At 30.8% G+C, this 15131-nt stretch overlaps 1 protein-coding gene across 1 annotated transcript; it reads right to left on the bottom strand.

Annotated features, from left to right (window-relative positions):
- Positions 1-449: 449 nt before the first annotated feature.
- Positions 450-9150, bottom strand: LOC129218560 (adult-specific rigid cuticular protein 11.9-like). Its single transcript, XM_054852865.1, has 2 exons — positions 9008-9150; positions 450-1085 (listed from the first exon to the last, which is right to left on the bottom strand). Exons 1-2 carry the CDS (start codon positions 9014-9016, stop codon positions 669-671), a joined length of 426 nt encoding a protein of 141 aa, XP_054708840.1. The 5' UTR covers positions 9017-9150; the 3' UTR covers positions 450-668.
- Between the last annotated feature and the right edge of the window lie 5981 nt (positions 9151-15131).

Here is a 15131-nt window from a genome sequence, read left to right as displayed (position 1 = left end):
CAACAATGCAGGAACTGAGATGACAGTTTAGATAGCCAAAACAACATCAATTAAACAGGGTACTGGTCACCGTCAAAGTATCGCACTCCAAATGCTTAAACAATTGTTTGTCCCATGGAAATTGTTATGTTTTTAAATTTTTGTACCAAATTATGGTGAAAGCAGCACAATCTCGGACTTCTAACAAACTAAAATTAGGGGCAACTCGAAAAAGTTGCATCACATGTAGTTTGCTCAAATTGTTTTAGTGTAGGCATAAAGAAGATAATTTATTCTGCAACTTTTTTTCTATAACTTTCAGCAACACAAGAATATTAGTAGAGTAAATTTGGATCGTTTTATAAAAATAAGAGTTTTTTCGCTTGTGCACACTATATAGTTACTTAGTTAGATATAACAAAAATGGTATGTGTGATACGATCAGCAAAATACTATGAATGATTCAGGAGTCAGTTACACAGTTTTTATTCATTTTTGCGCAGCAAAATGTACAGCAGCTCATAAGATTGCTCATGAACTTTCAACTACAAAAGCTGAGATTGCAATATTTAGCACCGATTTCCTTTTTTGTCCCAAGCAAAGATCGTCCGAAACCTTCCACGATGTAATGTGCGTGTTTCAGTCGGGTGCGAGTGAGCGGGTACGAACTGGTTTCAGTTGATAGTTCATTACCAGAAGGCTCCCCAATGAGCATAGTTTGGCAAATCATGATGCATCCAAGCCCCGGCACCATGATAATAGGGAGCGTAGTAGTGATGCACAGGAGCAGCAGGAGGAGCAGCTGGGATTGGTGCTTTAGGAGCGAGAGCAGCAATAGCAGCAGCATCAGCGGCCGTCTTCTTGTCGACGCCGATGTCCCCAGACGGCTTGAAGCCATCAGGGCCAGCAGTGTAGCTGACGGTTCTCAAGTGGCCGTTGGGGTCTACATAGCTGTAGCTACCGGTCACCGTTTTACCATGGCCGCTCTCTGCACGACGATGACCCCCAGCATCGCCAGCAGCGTAGTGGAAGTTGTAAGAGTCTCCGGCTTGGTTCATGCCAATTTCAGCACACATGGCGACGCCAAACAGCAGGGAAAGAACCAACTGGAAAGGAATAAATTTATCTCATTATCTGACAGTTCGTTTAGAATCCTTACTAACATTATAAATGCGAAATCGACTTGGTTTGTTTGTTTGTTACCTTTTCACGCCTTAACTTCTCAACCGATCATCATGAAATTTTGTGCACAAGTTGTCATGGATGCCTGGGTGAACATAAGACACCTTTTGTTTTGATTCCAATTTTAAAGAAAAATATAAATTTATGGTTACATCATCGGTTCAATTTTTGTTGCATGTAAAACGCTTAAATAGCTGCACATTGTAGACTTTAACCAAAGTTCAATGGATAGTTTAACACACCCAAACTCTACATTTTAAGACGATTCCATGTTCTAAACGAGGCTTATCTTCATTTTTGAAGTATCGTCTGCGGTTTCTGGTGACAGAATTGAAACGAAATAATTGAACTTGTAATTCATAGCAGATGATATTTTTGTGAAGAAGAGTAATAGGTTCAGTTTTCATGTTTTTCTTTCTTTTTTCTATATTATATCGTCTGCGCTTTTTCCAGTTTTAATAGATTTAGTAGAGAAGCTAAATTATGAAAAAAATTTAAATTAAAAAAAAGAACCGACTTCAAAACTGCAGCTGGAAATTTCTCTAAAAAGTAGAACAAAAACATGTCATTATTTGAATAGTATCTATACTAATTTTAAACATAATTTTTGAAGTCGACGCAAACATGATAGGGAAAATGGTGTGTAACCATTTTTATTAATATTGTTCATGAAAACTAGTCAAAATTCGAACGAAACATAAATCGATACACAAATATGTTGTTATCAATGCAATGTATGCGAATACTATTGAAGAGCCTGGATCCATTTAAATTTACATTTTTAGTTGAATTATGGTGGTTAAGTATGATTGTATCTTCTGTCTTTGGACCGGCTTCAAAAATCTGGTTTAATGTATAGGTTGTTATATTGTTATGAAACAGTTGTTTACATTCTTTTTAGTTTGGTAATATTTTTGACGTTTTTTTTTATTTCCTTTTTTGTTTTCAACTCTATGTGAAGAAATTCTTTCCCAGAGTTTTCCTTATAAAACCCCATGTTCCTAATAAGGCTAAATCGTATTTCTTTGTTAAAACTGCTGAAAAACATAATTCACACTTTAATTTTCACTTGGTTTAATATTTTTCTTAGTCTTAATGAGTCATTTGGTGAATACGCAAAAACTGAAGTCAATTCAATCATAAATGAGCGACATACTAGGTTATAACCCTTAGGGTGGCCTTATTTTGTGCACTTACCTTAAATAATAGAGATGGACCTTAATAATAGAGGTGCTGTGAGAAAGCTCTAAATCTTCAAAGGGTCGAAAAAGTTTGAGTTAATCCCTGTTCTAAGCCAATAAAATATTAGTTTAGTTAAATTAATAGTTAAGTGCTTGAGTTTTCACAGCTGACTCGTTACAAGTATATCCATTAACATTTTTTTGCAGTTAATTCAAACACTATAAAAGTAATTAGTGCCCAACATAATTCAAAGAATGTTACAAAAATGACCAATACCTATTTTGAAATACAAATTCATTGCATTGCTTTTAGAAATATAATTTGCAGACTATTAATTACATAAATTAAAATAGTTAATAATTTTAATAAGAGCACACAAAATTAGAATGAAACTTATAAGTAGCTTTGTGTTTGAAATTGTAGAAGAAACATTGAGCATAATCTTAGACGTAATCCACTGCTACAGTTTGTACTATGTATGAGGCTTTTAGAGCTAAAGTGGATCAAGCACATGAGATGGACTTGATCTAATTTAGCTCTGAACGTCTCATATATTAAGAGCTTTGTGCTAAAGGAATAATCGCTTACTAAGCATTAATATCGTTATGTAACGCAGTTTGTAGAGTAAAAAACATAAAACTTTGGCTTTTTACAACACACAAATTTAATTGTCCTTATTATTTTATCCATATCACACGGATGTCCAAACTCATACTTCCTTTTACGAATAAGAAATTTCTTTGTATTTCTAATAAAAATTATTTAAAAAAAAGCTTCATTTACTATTGGTTATTAGTCATAAAATTTTCATAATTTTCCGACCAAATGCAGCGAAGATGAGATGGTTTTCCTTTTGTCCTTATAATTTTGACCACCACTCTACATCATTTTAGTCACATAGATTCTTACACAACAACACTGTAACGAACTACCTCGCTTTAAGCAGGTTCAGTTCAAACGCATAAAGCAAAACTTAATTTCTTTGAAGTTAAAAAAAACATAAAAATTTTGCTTTTTACAACACACAAATTTAATTGTCCTTATTATTTTATCCATATTACACGGATGTCCAAACTCATACTTCCTTTTACGAATAAGAAATTTCTTTGTATTTCTAATAAAAATTATTTTAAAAAAAGTTTCATTTACTATTGGTTATTAGTCATAAAATTTTCATAATTTTCCGACCAAATGCAGCGAAGATGAGATCGTTTTCCTTTTGTCCTTATAATTTTGACCACCACTCTACATCATTTTAGTCACACAGATTCTTACACAACAACACTGTAACGAACTACCTCGCTTTAAGCAGGTTCAGTTCAAACGCATAAAGCAAAACTTCAATTTCTTTGAAGTTAAAATATGTAATACACAAATTTAAAAAAAAATCCACGGAATACAGAGTTTGAGGGAATCTAAACATAGCGTTACAAATTCTGTAAATAATAATTATTTTTATGATTAATTTGTTGTAATCTAGCTAAATTTGGCATTTATTCCATTATCTTTCATCTAAAGTTGTCTTAGTAACCTCACCTGTAAATAGTTTCTCGTAATGAATATGCAACCTCCTTACATTCGAATGAAGTATACGGTCCCCCCATTTCTGAATGATAAGAATTGTGAATGGAATAAAGATAATATGAGAAATTGGTAAAACATTGTAGGATTTTCTAGATCTTTCTTTGCTAGGTATAAACCGCCGGGCGTCTTGTGAATGAGAGGAGTTAGTTTGCTTACTAACTGTGGAGTCTCGTTTCCAGTCGTTGCGCTGGAAAAGTGTATTAGCCTTTGCGCTGTGATTTTGCGTATTTTGATGTAAATACGTGTTTTACCGTTGAGTTTACGGTGTTAGTTGATATTTGCCTGATTGCTATGGTTAATTTAGCAGTTGTTAACGATATATCTTGTACATAGTTGTAAATAAATCTCTGTGTTTTATCAAGAACTGTTTCGTCATTTAAAGAAAGTTAAAAGTTGCACCGAACTCGTAACAATATATTGAGATACTTTCTTGATGCTCGTCGAGTGTGATTGAATCCACGCGTACTACGCACTAATCTACTAAAATGAAATTACTAGAATAATTTGTTCAACATGTGGGATATTTTTGACAGCAAACGATAAACATTTAGTTAAAATAAATAATTTTGACAGAAGACGACAGGTGTCCTCTGAAAATATAAACTTAAGTAAAAACATCTGTAGTAAAAAATCGTTTGTGGAGTATTTAATTCACAAATTAATTTATTCAAAAATGAAAAAAAATAAAAGATTTTAGGAAAAGAAGGTTTGGCTCTCTATAGTCAAACGCAGTCCCGACCCTAACAACGCACTCATAACGCAGCACAGAGTATTTTGGGACTCGAAAAATATTGAATCAAGCTCGGAAGAGCTGTTTAACGGGATACAGTGAAACCTGTATAAGTTGACCACCTGCGGTGCACTACTTTAGTGGTCAACTTAAACAGGTGGTCAACTTACAAAAGTTGATTTATAAGATAAGGGCTAATTCCGTGCCTGAAAAAAGCGGTCAACTTAGACAGGTGGTCAACTTACAAAGGTTGATTTATAAGATAAGGGCTAATTCCGTGCCTGAAAAAAGCGGTCAACTTAGACAGGTGGTTAACTTTACAGGTTTTACTGTAGTATCAAAAGCAGTGGGAAATAATCTCATTTCCTTTTGCTTTCGTGACGCATAACTGTGGCTATTTCTGCTTCCAATACTGAGAAATGTATATCTGTTTAAAATAAATTTCTTCAAAAAACAAAATCGTGATTGTTTTTATGTACTTGCCGCACAGAAAAAACGAAATGACGTAGTTCACAGTCAACAGTTTGACATGGATCGATACATAATTCAAAACAACTCTCCAGATAAGTCCGTTATAGTGACTGGAGTCTGAGAAGGAGAGAAGCTTATCAGACTGAAAGTATTTTCAAATTCCAAGTATCTTTAAAATAATACTCTAAGCCTACGTAATCCGGCAAACGGTTTATTGAGGTAACTTTTCCTAAATTCCTTTTGATTTATCCTTTCAGGAAATAACCTGATGCTCTATAGATCTGAACCAATGTGAACTTAAAAATACAAAAAAAAAATGTAAGATTAACAGTTATTTTTTTTAAACAAAAATAGATCAGAAGAATGACTGAAAAACAAATTTAATCAAAATTATTGGACAAAAATTTGAATCTCTAAATGCTCGAAGTAATTATAAATGATGTAAATCAGAAGAAAGGAATCAAAAGAATTGAAGGAAAAGAAATCTGAAAAGGAAGCATAGTAAAAAAAAAAAATATTTTTCGTGCATCCATACAAAAATGTCTATTTTCTTACGAAATAAACTTATTGTTTCAGATTTTCTAAACGTCCAATTAAACAGCAACATTATCCAATCAGAAACTTTATTTTTTTTTTTTTAACTTAATTCATTTGTTTTCATAATAAATAACTACTAGTTACTATGCTTTTTATTCTAATAAACTATTTCATTTGCTATTTATTTATTATTTTAAATTTCACGTGACGCAACATTTCCGCATGAATAGCACGCATAGAGACACATATTTATTTTGAGTTTAGATGTACGCTGCCTTAGATAAGTGACGCAGAAAATGAAGAATTTTGACTGACTGAAGACTGTATGCAGTTGTCTTCGAATTGAAACAGCAGTTGTCTTTTTCAAGACGAATTCAACAGCGAAAGATCGAATGATTAATCTAAACATTGTTAACGTTGGATAACACAAGTAGAGGAATGTGGGGGAAAATGAAATAGCTAAAATGGCTAAGCTTTTTTATAATGAATAAGTTAGAAATTTGTTCTGAAAATTACAGTACAAAAAGAAAGAACATCTTGTATAATAATAAAAGTTCCATTGAAACATTATTTTTTATTTTTGGCAGTAAATTTGCGCTTTCAAAAAAAGTGCAACATTTTAACTTTTAGTTTCATGAGGTAAAGTGAATTTTTTTTTTCTTTTTGATGAAATAGTTTTTTTTTGTAATAAAAAGTATTTTTTATCAAATGAATCAGTAAATAAAATGTTCTATGAATAAATGAAAAGAAATTAATTCATATATGAAGAAAAATAAATGAGCGAGTAAAAGAGCAAATCAATTAGAAAATAAGTGAATTAATGAATAAATAAGCGAATTACTAAATAAAGGAATGTTAATGAATTAATTATTTAGTAAATACGTAAGTGATTTAGTAAAAATTGATATTACAGTAAGTTCATTTAATGAGTAAACGAAATCAGCTGTTTCACTTTGCCCCTCATGTTCTTGACTAATTGACCAAACTTTTAAAATAGAAATAAGTTTAATATTAACTATATCTATAGTGCACCGAAAATTAGAAGGTCTCAATAAATATTTTAAATATTTACATTATCATATGCTTTAATAATCGGCGATATTTGTTTCCTGACTAAAGTAGACTACATGAGCTACTACACCATGTGACTTTTTTGGGACACGCAAAAATTCACATTTTTACGGATTTCTCGAAAAATAAAAGACTATTTGCTCTGTAATTTTTTCACATAAAAAGTATATTTCAGCTGTCATTTTTCAATAAAAATTAAGTCTACTATTTATTTATGGGACCAGCAACAAATTGAGGAAACAAAAAAAGGTTTTTGATTATTTTTCATTGTAAACAGCTGGGAATAAGCTATTAATTTCAGAAATAAATTAGAAATTATCAAGAATTTGTTTTTTATATTTTCGTTAAAGTATCTTTTATGCTCATGGAGATATAAGCATTTCTTTCAAAAATGCAAATTTTTTATAATGGTTTTCGGCTCATATCACGCAGAGTTTTCCGTCAAACGTTACTAAACTTTCAGAATATTTGACAGCCTATTAGAGAAACATAAAAAAACATTTGAAGTTAAAATGTTGAAAATTTAATGAAATATAAACGCTTAAAGCAATTAATTTTTTACTGCGCATGCGCGAATAATAGCAATTCATAAATTTCATATTCTAAAGCTCAGATATATCCTACAACTCATAAAAATATTCCACCTCAATGTCTTCATAATTTAAAAAGTTATCAACGATCTAATGAGCCGAATTTCTATGACTCTTGGGTAGGCGACGAATGGTAAGGGGCACTTACCATTCGTTCGCAATCTGGCAACATTTTCCTGTTACCGTCGCAGATTGATTCATGATAAGAACGGATTATTTGCGAACGTTCCCTCACAATACTTCCACGAAAATATAAAAATGAATATAAGATAGGTTTTTAACTAATTCCTGAAATTTATAGCTTATTCCTAGCTATTTATAATGAAAAATGATCAAAAACCTTTTTTTGTTTCCTCAACTTGTTTCTCATCCCCTAAATGAATAGTAGACTTAATTTTTTAATTAAAAAGGCAGCTGAAGTACACCTTTCATGTGAAAAAAATTACTGAGCAATCGATCTTTTATTTCTCGAGAAATCCGTAAAAAAGTGTATTTTTGAAAGTGTCCCAATATTTTTTGTCATATAGTGTATATTGCCAAAATATTACCGGATAGGTGGCGCTAAAAGCAGACTAAATATTTCATCATTTCACTTTGCCCCACATTCCCCTACTTCTTTTATAGTATACCCAATGGATTTCTAAGAATTCAACGTTTTAATTCATACGTAGACAATTTCGTCTTACTGAGAAATATTCTGAATATACGCAAACTGTTTGATATCAAGACAACACACTGCACCATACAATCCTATTTCGATTATTATCCTATTATCTTTCCAATTATTGTTAGCTAAAATGTGTCGATGGTTTCATAAACTCTAATGTCGCAAACACGAATAAGCCAGACACTAAATCTTAAACTATAAAATACAATACTGAAAACAAAGAATAACCGGGGGTGATTGTGTTCCGGTATTTTACCGAATTTCCGGTATTTTCGGACGTATTTCCGGTATTTTTATGTTCGAAAATAATGGAATTATTTTTTTTTTGTTATGCTTTTATCTCCTTACCTCCACATTTTTTAAAAATTATATAATACTCGTCAAATATACCTGCAAGTGTCTTAAGATGGACACCTATCCCTTAAGATGGACAAATGTCAAGATAATTTGTATAACACCAACTCGTAACTTTGTAATCCATTAAAAATTTAATCAAATGTACACACAATATTTTGACTCAGAACTATTTAATACTATGGCAAAGGTGCACTTAAGTAATAGGGACCAAAGATTCCCCCCCCCCACCCCCCGTTCTCGCTTTGAAACTTTCAGGTATTTTTTGATGAACTCACAATCACCCCTGAATAACTAAGTCCAATTATTAAAAATAAAAAAGAGAATTCTAGGATTTATTTTGAGTGAAATTGAAACGAAACGTATTCTACTAGTTAGTCTCGAGATCCTTTCGTTTTTTCGCATTCCTTTTAAATGAAAAAATATTTATCTAATCATTATTTACATTTAGAACATTTTGTAGATTTCATAAATACAAAACAGGCACACTCATAAACGACTGCATTTTTAATAATGAAAATAAATCTATATTTTGTGATCGTATATTTGTATGATAACGGCATTCACGAGATTAAATTGAACAACAACCCGTTAATATATATCATGGAACTTTACAATGTCGAATCAATTTATAAGGTTTAAAACATTTTTCATACTCACGAATTTCATGATGAGAGATTTCGAATTGAGTTGGAAAGACTAGCACTTGAAGCAAACTGGAAGAAGATGATACCACAGTCGTCATGCCTACCTTTTTATACTGCAGCCACCTTAGTTTTTTTTTTTTTTTTTTCAAAACAAAACAAGTAAAAATAGCAAGAGAAAAAGAAAATGTACTTTTGCATTCCTAATTACATTTAAGGACAACTCTTCTTGAAGGGGGGGGGAGGAATCAGTAGATGATACTTTTTAATGATGGCCTTATGGCAAAGCCTGAAAAAATGAATAAATGTTGAAAATAGTACCAGGAAGTTGGATTGGTGAAGACAACAACGACAAAGAAAGAAAAAGTGCCGTTGCATGAATTGGGTGTGGTTACATGGGCCATCCGTATGGAATTCAAAAAGTAATGATTCCTTGCGGGTTGATGCGAAGTGCAGATTGAAGGGTGTCGATGCTACTGGAATATACAATGAAGGGTGTGTGTAACAACGAGGAGAAAACTTGAGGTTTTTTTCTGCGGATGAGTTAAATCAGACGAGCATCACTGAAAATCTTCAAATTTTTAAGCAAATGTTCAAGGTTGGACGAAATAGATCAAGGTTGACAGGCCATTAAGGTATGATGATAAAACGATAGCGTTGGGTGTTGTTGCTTGTCGGAAGAAAGGAGCGACTCATTGCAATGATGAGTCTTCCAGTAATTTCATAAGGAAGGAGATAGATAGCGATGTAATAGTTGATGTAATAGTTATGTTCTTTCTCTACTGGGGCTGGTAAACGGCCGGCGAAAACTTAATGTGTGATTTACATTTATGGAAACAAGAATAGTATAAAATTATAGAAACAGTGAATAAAGGGAAAAAAGTCCATTAGAGGGGAAAAAAGTTACTACGTTGACGTATATTTCACCTCTTCACCGAGGAACTTCATTTGAATCTTATAGCATTAAGAAAAGTTACTAAAAACTTTTAATTTTTCCAGAAAGATACATTTTTTTAAAAATTATTCATAATTTTCCGGCCGAGCAGTTGAATTTCGCTCTGTGACGGTTGAGTGTTAATAAGGAACTTTATTTGAAGCATAAAACACCATGAAACGTTACTGAAAACTTTATTTTACTAAAATTTCCAAATATGATCAATTTAAGCATATGTTTTTTTTTCGTATCATAATTAATGAATTTATAAAAAAAAATGTTTTTTAAATACGTGGATTTGTTAAGTGGACTGTGTCACATACCCTAAAAATATTGCTCAGAAAAAAAAGAAAAAACTTTTGTGAGACGTGAATCAATTTTTCCAGAAAAATACAATTTTTTTAAATATCCATAATTTTACCGGCCAAGCAGTTAAATTTGGCTCTGTGACGGTTAAGTGTTAATAAAAAATACGTTATTTTTTATATCTGCATGTAAAAATTCTATGCCTTTGACAACCGTTTGAGCAGCAAGTAAGAGGAAAACTGCCTAGCAAGTAAAAAGAAATCGCTTTAAACTTACCTAATGTAAGTTCTTTTCCCTTTTCTTATAGTCTGTTACTCTGAGTGAGAAAAACATTTGCCTTTTTTTCACCAAGCCACTTTCCCCAATAAGTTTGAAAGAAAAAATTTAGATCAGGAAAATTCTAACTTCGACTTTTTCTAAATTACACCAATTTATTTATAACCCAAAAAATTGTAGATATTTTATATTCATTTTCAGTACTATATACATTCATATACAGTTTTTGCGGAATAGATTTTTACGTGTTTACTTTTTTTTTACTTTTCATTTCATTTTTATTCTTCAATTACCGAAAACGTTTTTTGCCAGCTCCTTTTTTTTCTTTTACATTCCCCCATTTTTTTTTATTACTACAAAACGGAAGTAAAATTATCTCACTTACTTAATAATCATATTAGTTTTGGGTTTTAATCAAACTCATGAAGTAATTGCCCATTTGTTTAAATACTGACGTTTGCGTGATGCATAAGGTATACTAAATGATAGAAATAGTTATTTACTGAGTAGCTCATAAGGTTTTTGAAGATTTTTTAAAATATTTTAGGGCGTAAAATACATCCACGAACGTTTCAATTTGCTACAGATGTTTATTTTTGAATTTTTCAGCTCTTTAGTCCTTCAGGCGAAAGTTAATGGTTAATGAGTCTCCTTTCCCCTCTAAATAAAAATAATAGCTATGAAACTGTCAAAAACTGAAGAAAAAAATGAGAGAGGGGGCGCTCTTTCTCCAAAAAGTGAGGTATGATAGAAATGAGGGAATGGAGGTCATATTTGGGTTCAGGTGGTCATTTTACATAAGAATCAGCAAAAATGGTGTCAAAAGCATTTTGACATTTTTTGTTTTTGTCACGCAGTGTGATTTTAACGTCCAGAATTTATGTTTTTATGTATTATGAGAAGGTATATAACCATAACACCACTAGATAAGGTCTGCCAAAAAAAATTAGAAACTATTGAGCTGAAGGTAAGGCAATCATGTTTGATTTTTGTAACTTTAAAATAATAAAAATTCTTGAGCTTTTTTTTTTTCATTTTATAACAGGGAATTAGCATATACGTTAGAGAATGCTTTCTATGAATATTTTCTCATGTATTGTGAAATGTTTTCATTACTATTTAACTTTGTGGTATAAAACCCAATCTCTTCTATGTTGGGAAAGGCAATTATAACGAAAAATATCCAACTCAAAAAATTGAACCAAATATTTGCTGTACGCACTACGTCTTTTTTCTATACTGAAAGACTTTGTGTGTTGTAGAAAACAGTGTAGCGAGTACTTTTCTTTTCCGGCATGCAAAACACTCATACCAACAAAGAGAGAGAGAGAACAAACATTAAAGAAAACAAAAACTAAAATAATGCTTAATCTTAATTTTATACTCAGATTAAAATATGAAAGTTTTTTTTTTCATATTATCTCGTATTTTATTTATGCTTGCTATCCACGTTATTCTTCCAACTGAACTTCTTTTTTTTTTGTAGCATTTTTCTCACATTTTTAGTCGAAAATTTTACCGTTAGGGCTAGCCGAGTGTATAAAACTTTTTAAAAGCTACACTATCAGTTTTTTTTTTTTTCTTTTAATGTTGTAGTCGAACGAAAAAAAAAGTAACTTTCCTAGTATAATTCTAATATTTTGGTGCTACAGAAATACAAACTGATAAAAGAAACATATTGAAATGCAATAAAGAAATTGAAAAATGATTGAGTTTGATACAAATGGGATTAATCCCTTCTTTGACAAATGAAGGAATTGATTTTTTTTTCTCCTTTATCGAAAGGAAACAACAAAACGTACCTAACTTGCAATCTGTTTGTAGAGGAATATGGGGCAAAATGAAGTAGTGGGGCAAAGTAAAATAGTGAAATATTCACTCTGTTTTTAACGCCACCTAACTTGTAATATTTTAACTATATAGTAACACATGTTGTCTATTCCAGTCAAGGAAAACGAGTCTCTGAAGATCAAAGCATATAACACAAGAAAATTTCAAAAATTTATACTAAAACTAATATTTTCTTATAAATCAAAAATATTTTTTGTTATTATCAAATGATAAAGTTCTTGTTACTAACATTTTAAATATTAATTGAGCCCTACTAATATTTGATGGAGTATTTATTTGGTTAATATTAAACTTTTTTGCATTTTAAATGTTTTACACAATTAGCATTTGGGGGCAAAGTGAAACAGTTAATTTCATTTATTAATACAATTATTTACTAAATCACGTACATATTTATTTTTTCTAATTCATTTAAATTCATTCATTCCCTTATTTTCTTATTTATTCATTATTTTATTCATTCATTTTATTCTCATATATTAAGTAAATAGTAAAATTTTTTATCAGCTTAATGTTTCATTATCTTTTTATTTATTCATTCATCCTTTTATTTACTCATCTATTTGATAAAAAATATTTTTTTTTACAATCAAGTAGGAAATATTTCATAATACAATTTTCATTTCATTTTTCATTTTGCCCCATAGAAAAAAAGTGAAAAAAAAAATTCCTTTTTTTTAACCGACTTCAAAAAGGAGGCGGTTATCAGTTCATACCGTATGTATGTTTTTTTTTTGTTGTTGTTTGTTTGTCCACTCATAGCGTCTCACCTAGTGAACCGATTTTGATAATTCTTTTTTTAATGGATAGAGGATGGCTCAACTTAGGTACCATTACTTTGTTTGACTATATTTGTTCTTTAGAAAAAAAGTTATGGGCAAAAAACAGTAAATTTCCCTATTAAATGATGTTGTAGCGAAGTTCGCACTTTTCATCCGTGGATAACGGTGGCACAGTGGTAGAATTCTCGTCTCCCACACGAGCAACCCGGGTTCAAATCCCGACTAGGACAAAGTGAATTTTACTAAAATTTCGTTTCTACTGTTTCCCGAATTTTCTTGAATGTTCTATTAATTTCTGTATCTTTTCAAGTCTGGAAAGTTCCAGCACTTTTTCAAGTTGTATATAAGGAGATGTAACGTTCATTCGTGGTTCAAAATAAAGATCTCGAGTTGAGACCAACGAGCTTCATTTGGCTTTCGCATTGTCTTCGCTATCTTCATCTACGCGACAATATGAAACTCATTGTTATAAAAGTTTGGTGCCATAAACTGTAACATTAAAGTAATTGTAATGATAATTTTCAATAAAGGCTTTTCTAAAGCACTACAGAGATAAAGAGCCGCACTTCTTACTAGGTAACTTCTTACTTTTACTGAAATATCTACATTTACACTAAAAAGAATGAAATAAAAAAATTTTGAAAAAAAAATAGAACCGACTTCAAAATTGCTCTAAAAAGTGAAAAATAATTTTTTTCTTTAAACACCATTGATAATACTTTTAAACATAATTTTTGAAGTTGGTGCAAAAACAAATAGTAAAATCCATTGTAACCTTGCTTCGTTCATATTTTTATCAAAAAATCATCCAAAACTTAGGAACGAAACATTTATATCGTTACTCAAATATGCTGTCATCAATGCGTAATGCATGTTGTAGTGCAGAAACTGGCCGTGGTTAAATTTATACTTGTAGTTGCGTTATGGCTGTAAATGATTTTATCGATCGTTTTTGCGTCAACTTCAAAAATTATGTTTAAAAGTATTATCAATGGTGTTTAAAGAAAAAAATTATTTTTCACTTTTTAGAGCAATTTTGAAGTCGGTTCTATTTTTTTTCAATTTTTTTTTTTTTTTTGAAGGCACAAATTTACTGCTAAAAATAAAAAATCTATATTTCAATTCAAGTTTAATTATAAAATACATTGTTTTTTCTTCATGTACTGCAATTTTCAAAACAAATTTCCAATTTCTTCATTCTGAAAGAGTTAAGTCATCTTAACTATTTCACATTCCCCTACTTTATTTACCATTAAATTTTCCATAAATGTAGCGTTTTAGCAGAAATTCAATAACTGCATTAAATTTGATTTTTGTTTCCCACATTGTTGAAACGAATGTGAACTTGCAATGACTAAAGTTCTTTTTATACACGTGAATGTGTGATTGAGATATTAGTCAGAATCTTGACACCGAAAATTCGTTAGAAAAATTATTTCAGTTTAAGTATGTAATGGTTTTACGAAGATTTTTGAAAAAAAAAAAAAATGACTGAGTAGATCATCCTATATAAACTATACTTAGTTGTCTATTACTTAGGAATCTGATTTTTTAAACTTCCTTTTTTACTGAGCAGGTGTTATTTCTTACGCTGTAGAACTACAAAAATGCTGCAGATCTTTTTTTTAAAAAATAAAAACAGAGTAAAGTATGTGAATTTCGTCAGAAGCTTTTAGATAAGCGGAATAAATATTTACAGTTTGATCATTATTCTGACTAAAACAAAATTCTAAACTCCTTAGTCATGTTATAGGTAAAGCCCCAGGACAAAATACTTTTCTGGAAATGAAACTTTTCATCTTCAATGGAAAAGCATGCACTATTCTTTCGAATAACACATGTTTGGGTACTTACACTTTAATAAAAATGATCATTACAAGTAATTATGTACATTCCGTGAATGGATGTGGTCTTTTGTTACATAATGAAACAAAATCTTCACTCAATAAAAGAAAAGAGAAAAAAACAATTACTGACGAAATATTTTTTCT

Source organism: Uloborus diversus, chromosome 3 (assembly GCF_026930045.1).
Source record: "Uloborus diversus isolate 005 chromosome 3, Udiv.v.3.1, whole genome shotgun sequence".
Lineage (NCBI taxonomy): Eukaryota > Metazoa > Arthropoda > Arachnida > Araneae > Uloboridae > Uloborus > Uloborus diversus.
The sequence above is the reverse complement of the archived record's forward strand: the minus strand, read 5'-3'. Positions and strand labels throughout refer to the sequence as shown.